This window comes from Sorex fumeus, unplaced genomic scaffold (genome assembly GCF_029834395.1).
Source record: "Sorex fumeus unplaced genomic scaffold, SorFum_2.1 ptg000075l, whole genome shotgun sequence".
In the NCBI taxonomy this organism is placed as follows: domain Eukaryota; kingdom Metazoa; phylum Chordata; class Mammalia; order Eulipotyphla; family Soricidae; genus Sorex; species Sorex fumeus.
The window spans coordinates 25,997,245-26,006,937 of record NW_026606132.1 but is presented as its reverse complement, the minus strand read 5'-3'; the positions used below and the strand labels follow the sequence as shown (position 1 = coordinate 26,006,937).

At 50.2% G+C, this 9,693-nt stretch overlaps 1 protein-coding gene across 1 annotated transcript; it reads right to left on the bottom strand.

Annotated features, from left to right (window-relative positions):
- Positions 1–783: 783 nt before the first annotated feature.
- On the bottom strand, positions 784–1,224 carry LOC130038388 (late histone H2B.L4-like). Its single transcript, XM_056130266.1, has one exon. The coding sequence runs from the start codon at positions 1,222–1,224 to the stop codon at positions 784–786; it is 441 nt and encodes a 146-aa protein (XP_055986241.1).
- Positions 1,225–9,693: the final 8,469 nt, after the last annotated feature.

Sequence of the window (9,693 nt, the reverse complement as noted above, 5' to 3'; positions counted from 1 at the left end):
CTGGGGGCGCACACCGCCTTCCCGCCCAAACTACGCTCCTCTGGCGGGCTGCCATCTACAGCTCAGTCCACTCGCCACTTCCTGCTCAAACCGCCCGCTTGGGCGCCGAGGACCTGATTGAGAACCATTCTGCAGGATTCCCGCCCACCCCACTCAGCCCCGTCCCGCGTCCTCAGGCATGCTCGGGAAGGGCCTCCAAAACAAAGCACAGCTCCAGTGGGGTGTGCGCCCGCTGAGTCGCCCAGGCATTTTCCCCTGCTGAACCCAGCACTGCTCTGGTGGAAACCCCCTAAACGGTGCACCGCTCAGGAGTGCCCCCCCAGGGCCTTAGAACTGAGGACTGCTAGGGAGGGCTGTCTCCCTACAGCCAGCACCGCTCTCCAGAACCCCTGTACTGGGCGCTCCCCACCTCCAAGCAGGGCTCGCCACCGTAGACGGCTGCGATGAGCAGTGCTCGCATCCCCTGCAAGACTGCGCGGTCTTGGTGGAGGCCCCGGGACAGATAGCATGGCCTGCATGGAAGGGAGGGGGGAGGTCCCTGCAAAGAGCGCTCGCTGCTCAGGATGGCCCCACGACAGAGCACCACTGAGTGCAGCCCCTGGGCCTGCCGACCTCTGCTCAAGACGGAGCCTGTCCCGTCTGAGCACTGCTCAGCTCCCCAATCCCCTAGGAAAGAGCTACAGGTCTTTTCTTTTGCACATTTACGTGGCTCTGAAAAGAGCCTTTGGGTTCAAGTGGCTCTGAAAAGAGCCTTTGGTGTGCGGCTTCAGGGGCCGAGGCCGCTCATCTGTTTTCGGTGTAGCGGAGGACGGCCTTGGTACCTTCTTTCTCAGCGTTCCTGGCAAGCTCTCGTGGCAGCAGCATCCGCACAGCCGCCTGGAGCTCCTGGCACGTAATGGTCACCCGGTTGCTGGCCTGGGTCAGCTTCGCCGCCTCCCGGACGATGCGCTCGAAGATGTCTTCCACGAACGAGTCCAGGACGCACAAGGCCTGCTTCGAGAGGCTCATGCCCTCCTGGACAGTCTTCAGGACCCTGGGGAAGTAGATGGCGAAGCTCTCGTAGGTGCGACGGCAGGACAGACCACTTGGGCTATAGCGTGGCTGCCGCCTGCGGCGGCAGCGCTTCTGCGTCTTGGGCTTCGCAGCCTCCTGCTCAGCCTCTGCAGGGTCTTCTTCCTTGAGGGTGGGCTCCTCCGACACGATCTCTGGAACCAGCTGATCCATCTTCTCTGCAGCTCCAAAGGCAGGACAAAGAGAAAGTCGAGGGGCGGCAGCCCTTTTTTATAGTTTCCAAGACGGCTGACGTCATAAGCAATATCCATCTGATTGGATACAACACAAGCCTACTTGTGCATAGCGTGAGCTGATAGATTATTACAGTTATCCAGCTTAGCCTGCAGCAACCAATCAAGTGTGCCACCTCATCAACCAATCAGAGTGCGAAAATCTGGAGCCTGCTAAACTTTGTTGCAAATATGAGGAAAACAAAAAGCTTTCGAACATGGAGGACAAAAGCTCTTCGGCCAACATCTACAGTTGATCGAGACAGCCTGAAGACTTTGAGAGTCGTCACTTGAAACACCGCCGTTCAGCAAAATTTAAATTTGAGGTCCTGAGATACTGACCTCCGTCCACCACACGGTCATCACAAGTGTCTGGCCACTTTCATGCTCTTTCCTCTAACCCACAACCATTTGCAGGACTGAACAAGAACTCTGAGATGGTCAGCAGTGACACTGATAATAAGGGACTTTATGTTGCTCCAAGCGGATCAGTCGGAGCAATCGTCCAGTGGGTAAAGCACTTCCCTGCATTAGCCATCAGCGGATTGAGCATCTGCAACCCCTAAATCCTCAGGGAAAGGAAAGGAAAGGATCAGAGAGAGGAGACAAGGGGAGGAGGGGCAAGATGTGAGGAAGAAAGGTCAGTTGATTTCAGTTTTCTCTTTCAGGGGCGTACTCAGGGCTTATCCTGGCCCTGTGTTCAGGGTCACTCCTGGCACTTCTCAGGGAACCATATGGGGTGTGTAGGATTGAACCCAAGTCAGCTGCATGCAAGGTCAGCACCCTCAGCCCGGTACTATTTCTCTGGGCCCTGTTTCCCATTCTTATCAAAACTGAACTTGAGGGGCTGGAGAGATAGCACAGTGGGTAGAGCATTTGCCTTGCAGGCGGCTGACCCGGGTTCGATTCCCAGCATCCCATATGATCCCCTGAGCACCGCCAGGAGTAACTCCTGAGTGCAGAGCCAGGAGTAACCCCTGTGCATCGCCGGGTGTGACCCAAAAAGCAAAAAGAAAAAAAAACTGAACTTGAATAAGAAAAAATGAAAACAGAAAACCCAATCTCCAAAGACAGACTGGAAACCAAAGAGGGCTAGTGTAGTTAACATTCACTAAATTTTTCATTGTCTTATTCACACTTTTTGGTCTGCTGAAATGCTGAATTGGTGAAAAATGAGTGTTATTAAAGTGATGATAGCCTTGCTGGAGCTCAACAGGAATTCCCAGAGAGAGGAGAGGTTTGAGCTGGTCACTGCACTTGGGGAATCAACTCCAAAGCAGAGCAGGGTAGTCTGCCAGCCAGAGTAAAAGTGGGGATAAGTAAAAGGGAAATCCTTGCCAAGAAAGAAGGCCACATTCAGAAATCAGGGAGGCCATGATAATATATAGGCAAAGGTGTTTATTTGATGTTTATTTTTTTTCTTTTTTGGATCACACCCGATGATGCTCAGGGGTTACTCCTGACTCTGCACTCAGAAATTACTCCTGGCGGTGCTCAGGAGACCATATGGGATGCAACCCAGGTTGCATCCTGGGGATCCAACCCAGGTCAACCACTTGCAAGGCAAACACCTACCCATTCTACTATCTCTTCAGCCCTCTTTCGCGTACTTTGAAGGAGCCACACCAAGCGGTGATCAGGACTTACTCCTGGTTTTGTGCTCAGAGATCACTCCTGGTGGAAGCCAGAGGATCATATGAGCTGCCAAGATTTGAATCTGGGTAGGCCAGGTGCTAGGCAAGATTTTTTTCTCCAGCCCCCTCTTAATGTATTTTAAAAGTAAATTACAAATTTTGAATCAAAATTTGTCCTGGTGATAGACTTAGAACATATGCTGCCGGAAGTTGAATCCAAGACTTCATCATGCAAAGCACCTGCATTTGTCCTCGGAACTATTTGCCCCGCTCAAATTTCATTTTCAGCAGTTCCTTTGGTAAGGTGTCTCATGGTGCAAACGACAGATTTTCATTTTTCTCAAACGATGTTATTTTTGGTTTAAAACCTCGAGGAAATGGATCTTAAAGTCAGCTTAGTGTGTGTGTGTGTGTGTGTGTGTGTGTGTGTGTGTGTGGTGTGTGTGTGTGTGTGTGCGGCAGCCACTGAGAATGAAAAGCAGAGGAAGGGACCAGCTCTGTATTGATGATCCCAGATACCCTACTTGGTTTGCAGTGGTTCCCTTTAGCTCAAGAGTCTCTGCCCGCATTAGTCTTTGTTTTGTAACTCTTTGCTATATACTATACAGGATTCATCTCTGGTTGGGTGAATGTGTCAGCCTTTACAGGTTTCTGTGCCCTAATGAGCAGTTTTAAGCTTTGCAAAAGTACTTCCTCTCTTAGCCATATAAATAGTAGTTAGCACATCACCATCTTACAGTATTAGCATATTACGAATCTTGCAGCAGGCTTTCTTTAGCAGTGTGTTGTATATGTACATGTGTTTTCAGGTTACCTTTGTTTCGGCTTGGACCGCTTTCAGCATGTCTTGTAATGTAGGCTTACTGGGAGTGAATTTCCTCAGCATTTGCTTTTGTAGGGGACATCCTTATTGCACTTTTAATTCTGAAACAACTCAGCTTTCTTTTACCACTGGATATAAAACCCCATTCTCTCCTGGCTTTGCAGGTCTCTGCTGAAAAGAACCTGCTTACCAGGGGCCTACTGAGTGTTCCCTGCTATGAGCTTTTTGAACAACTTTTTTTCCCTTTGTGGGAGAGGAGACTAGGCCTACCAATCTATGCTCAGTGGTGCCCGGGGGGTCACTCCTGGTCATTCTGGTCAACTGGACCCAGCAGTTCAGTGTGAGGTGCTTCTTGGGCCCTGCATGCCGTGGGTCTTTGGGCCAGTTCTGACAGTGCTGGCGTGCTGCTCTAAGGTGCAGAGATGAAAATGAACCCTTCAACTTCTCTTTGATCTTTGATTTCAGTCAGTTTTATACTTTTTAGAGAAGAATGTTTTATTGTTTTTGAAGGGAAGGGGCCTGACCTTCATTTCATGGTAGTTCTTCAAGGGATTATGCAGCCAGCTCCACTACAATGCTTTCTGAGCAATTTCTAACGCTTCTGACTAATGAATAATAATCAGTATGGGAGTTTATATGTCTCTGTTTATATCAAGGAAATGCTCTGGAGGTAAAATTGTTCCCCATCTTGCATGTAGCTCTCAGTGAAGGTCCTGTTTCCTGACTTGAGCCCATTTTCCTCTAGATCTAATGTGGAATTTTCTCTGTGTAGGTTTCCCCTCGGGTGGGCATATTGTCTCTTGTCTGATGGACTCACGAAGTTTCCATTTTTGTAATTTATCTCGGGTTGTCTCATCATTCACCTGGGAGTGACTCCTTTCAAATGTTTTACATCAAAGTTTTACTTAAGACTTATAAAATTTCAAATGAAGCTCTTAACAAACTCGATGAAAATACTGAGCTTTAAAGTAAAATGTAAAACAATTCAGAGGATTCAATTCCCAGACCATGTTACTTATGATCTCCCGCCACAGAATAGAAAGATAGAAATCAATCTCAAAAGCAAAACATTTAGAAAATCAACTTATTTTATGTTCAGAAACATAGTTTTAGAAAGATTGGACAATTAAAAAGCCATTTAATGACTTTTTAATCGTACAATTAAAGAAGTCAAATAGAAAATTAAATTATATTAACAACAATATGAGTATCACATGCTTGAAGAAAAACAAAATTATATTTTCATTGTTACCCATCTTTCCCTTTATTTTTCATTGTTAAATTTGTTGTTGTGGGGCCTACATCTGGCAGAGCTCAGAGCTCACTCCTGACTCTGCTCAGGGGTTAACAGCTGGCAGGGCTACGGGGACCACAGGGTGTTCCAGGATAGACTCTAGTCAGATGTGTGCAGGGCAAACACCTGGCCCACTGTACAAGCTCTCCAGCCCCATCTTTCCCTTTTATTTAATGCAAAATACAGAAACATATTCCACTCCCAGTCTGAGAGCCATATACTTAACCTACCATGATCAAAAACAAGTCAAGAGGGTCCGTAGAGATGTTACTGGAGAAGAAACTCTTGCCTTATTTGGGGAGAACAGGTTCCATACCGGGTTCCATTCTTGGGCACCACATATGGTTCCCCTAGCACCACTAGCCCACACCCAGGTATAGCCTCTGAACAATGCAGTCAACACGAGTTCTGCATTCAAGTCCTGAAGCTGCTTATGGTACCCCAAGCACCAGCACGAGCAACTCACTCCTAAGCAAAGTGCCATAGCAGTCCCTGAACACTGCATTCTATGCCCCCACCACCACCACTACAAACAGACAAATAAAGCCAGCAACTAAGGAAGCAGAAAACAAAAAGTAGAGAAAGAACTTTTCCATCTCTGTGCTTAAAACCAGAGGAATGCTATTATTGGTTCAGTTCTGACTATTTTAAAATTAGAAATACTATTGGAGGGGATGGAGTGATAGTACAATGGTTAGGTCCATTTCCTTGCACGAAGCCAACGTGGTGATTCCTGTCACCACACATGCTTCTCTGAGATCCAGTAGAAGTGCTCTCTGAGCACAGAGCCAGGAGTAAGTTCTGAGCACTATTGAGTGTGGCCCAAAAGACAAGCAAAAAGAAATGTTATTAGATTTTGCATACGTAAATTCTAGAATTTTTGAAGAGAGAGAAAATTCTCAATACTATCTCTGTACTCAGGAATTATTTGTTGTGGGAGAACTTGGGTTGGGCACATGCAAGGTAAATACCTTACCTGCTGTATTATCTATTCAGCCCCAGATTGTTCATATCAATTGCTTAAGAATACTGCACGGTAAGTATAACTATAGTGTTTGTAACCCTTTCCCTGTGGAAGGACATCCGGACTGACTCTAGGTCATTCACTTTTGTGAACACTTTGCTATTATGAACCTAAGAGATTATGAACGTTTGTATCGAGGATTTTGTGGGATAATCAGCATTGATTTCATTAGAATAAATGATTAACAATGCAATTCACACTGTATCATTGTCATCCTGTTGTTCATTGATTTCCTCGCGCAGGCACCAGTAACTCTCTTTCATCCTAGCCCTGAGATTTTATAAAGTGCCACATTCAAGTCTCTTTCAGGGTCAGGAGAATAAGACCCATCATTGTTACTGGTTTTTGGCATATTGAATACGCCACGGGGAGTTTGCCAGACTTTGCCATGCGGGCAGGATACTTTCAGTAGCCTGTCAGGTTCTCCAGAGTAAGAACTAGATAATAAGATGTCACGCAGCTGCGATTGTGGCCACGTGCTTCCAGGAGCTGGGTTTTATAGTCTATGAGTCTCAGTTGTTGATGGGATTACATGGTGCCAGGGGTAGTTGGTGGGTGTAATGCCTGCATACCGGAAGGGGTATCTGGGTGGAGGAGGCCCAATCCGAGGGCCCCCAAGCAAAGCTCCCGGATATTTATCGAATATGCCATGGAGAGCTTGCCAGGCTCTGCCATGCAGACGTGATACTCTTGGTAGCTTGCCGGACTCTCCAAGAGGGGCAGAGGAATTGAATCCGTGTCAGCCGTGTGCAAGGCAAACGCCCTCCCCGCTGTGCCATCACTCCAGCTCCAAGCAAAGCAAACATGCAAAATATAAAAAAGACAAAATAATATGATTTAATGGAAAAGAATATAAGTGCATGATATGAATGGACTGAAATAACATCAGAGTTCATTGCACTGGAAAAGTAAATTTTTTTCTTCAAAATTAACAGTTAGTTCTATTATTCGGTTGTGTCCTAATTTATATTTGTGTGTAAGTTGCTTGTTGTCTTTTGGGGGGGTGAAGAACCCTGATACTCAGGGTGCAGAACCCTGATACTCTCTGCAGAGTTCAGTGACTTGTGTAGCCTGGGATCCAAGTTCCCTGCGAAAGTGTCCAATCACATTTCATGTTGACGGGGCTTTACATGCTGGCCAATCAGAAACTGCGTATACATAACACCTCATTTGAATACCCAGACCTATAAATAGCTACGTTGTCTCCAGCCTGAACGGCCTGTCTCCGGAGAAGCCTCCACTCTGGCCATGGAGGCTGAGCACCCCTCGCCCATCTTAGAGACACGGATGGCTGTGTGTGTGCCGTGGCCCCGCGAGCTTGGCCAACATGTTGGAGGACTCGGACCTCCACGTCCAGTACTCCACCAATGGACTCCAGCTCAACCACTGGAGCTTCCCGAAGCTGAAGCCCTGCACCGGGGCATCTCACTACCCGACTGCCCGGGAAACACAAGCTATGGGGCTGGGCTGAAGGTGCACAGCGCTAAATGCTCCTGGTTGCACTCACTGCACCACAGTGCCCTTGAGCACCACATTTCCCCACACAGTGCCTGAGCGCTGTGACTGGCCATCTGTTCCCACAGCTTAATGCACCCCAGCATCTCGCTACCCCGGTACCCTGCCCCAAACACTAAACCCCCAGAACGGTGCCTCCACCGGTACTGTTTCCCGTGGGAGAACCATGCCAGGAGCTGGCCCAATTCTGCCGGGTGTGGAAAAATAAACATCAGTAGCTCAGAAAAGAGCTGAGTTGTCTAGTTTGGGGAACTACGCCTTTCGGGGGATCGTCACTGCTTTCACCTTGGGTGAAACGTCAGCAAGTGTTATCAACTGAGCTTTCTAAGTGAAGTTAATTCCAAAGAAACTATGATTTTCCCAGGGCCTGGCGATAGTAAGGTGGGTAGGACATTTGCCTTGCGCATGCCCGACAGGTACCACGTGACGCTCCCCGGAGCCCCGCAGGACCCAGGGCGCTCTGTTCCATGCTTTGGTCCCAGGTGTTTCGGTTCTCTGTTTCTCGTTCTCCACCCCAGATGCTCGGTAATCTGGGTGCCAACCCCAGTGGCACTCTGTTCTGGGGGCCCTGCTGAGTGGTGCACTTTTCCAATGGGCCCCACAAGAGCCACGCTCTGTTCCAGAGGCCCCAAGAGCAGCGCATTGTTGTGGGGCACAATCCGAACGGCGCTCTCCTTGGGGGTCCCAGCGAGAGGAGCTCTGTCCCAGGAGGCGCCACCTGAGTGAGACTCCGTTCCTGGGAACCCCAAGCCATCTGCGCTGTTACGGGGCTCCCACCCGAGAGGCGGTCTGTACCAGGGGTGCTGTGTCGGGCCAGTCTCTCCACCTCCCCAGAAGCGTCTTTTATGGGGGACCCACCATAGCATTGCTTTGTTGTGAGGACCTCACGCAAGAAGGGCTGTGTTTGGGGTCTGAGAGAGCCCTGCTGTGTTCCGGGGTGCCCCCATGAGCAGCGCTCTCTTCTGGAGGCCCCTCCCAGCAAGCAGAGCGCCGATGGGGGGGATGGGCTCCGCTAGAGATTTGCTTTGTTCCAAAGTGCTCTTCCCTAGGAGCCTGTGCGTACAGGGATGGAGACTGCAGGCGGGGCGGACCTGCGCAGTGGTTCTCAATCAGGTCCGTGGCGCCCTAGCGGGCGGTTTGAGCAGGAAGTGGGGAGCAGGCTGAGCTGTAGGTGGCAGCCCGCCAGAAGAGCAAAGTTTGGGCGGGAACTCCCGTGTGCGCCCCCCAGCGGTGCAGTTCCCCAGGCCTTTCCGGAGCTGTTTTCTGTTTCCCAGAATCACCGAGAGGGCACTCTCTAAAGGGGGCTGCACCGCAGCAGAACTCTGTCCCGGAGTGTTCTGTTCCGGGTACTCTGTTGAGGGGAACCCTCCCCAGCGGCACTGTCAGGGGGTGCTCTGTTTGTTGTTTCCACCCAGCCGCGTTCGATTCCAGGTCCCCCACCCCGGCAGAGCTCTGTCCAGTGGCCCCTGCTGAGTGGTGCAGTTTTGCAGGTGCCCCCCACAGGCGCTTTATTTCAGAGGCCCCATGAGAAGTGCCTGGCGCCAGCACATTTCAATTAGGGCTGTTCCGGGGATCCTGGCTAGCGGAGCTCTTCTAGGGGCCGCCTCCTGAGCGGTGCTCTGTTCCGGAAACCCCACCCGAGCGGCACTGTGTTCAGGGCCCAAGCAGAGGGACTGTTTCGAGGGTGCTTTTTCTGGGACACTCTGTTCTGGGGCTCTAATCCATGTGGGCGTTTTGTGCGCCCCACCCCAGCATTGCTGTTTCGGGGACCCCACTCGAGCAGCGCTCTTTGGTGTCCAAGAGAGCAATGCTCTAAGCTGGAGAGCCCCAGACACACAGCTCACTGGTCTGGGGTGCCCCAAGTGAGCAGAGCACTCATCGGGAGGCCCCACTGAGCAGCGCTTGGTTGGCTGGGTACCACCCTAGCGGTGCTCTCTCACTTCGTGGGTTCCAGCGAGCAATGCACTGTCCGGGGACCATCTGCGCGGATGTTTTTCCTGGGTTTCCCTGGAGATTTGCTTTTTCCCCAAGGCTCCTCCCTTGCAGCCTCCATATGTAGGCTTGGGGACTGGGGGAGGGGGTGGGCGGGAGCCCTGCAGAGTGGTTCTCAATCAGGTCCT

What these genes read in the sequence shown, in the direction of transcription:
- LOC130038388 (XM_056130266.1), bottom strand. Translation starts at nt 1,224, where the DNA reads ATGGATCAGCTGGTTCCAGAGATCGTGTCGGAGGAGCCCACCCTCAAG.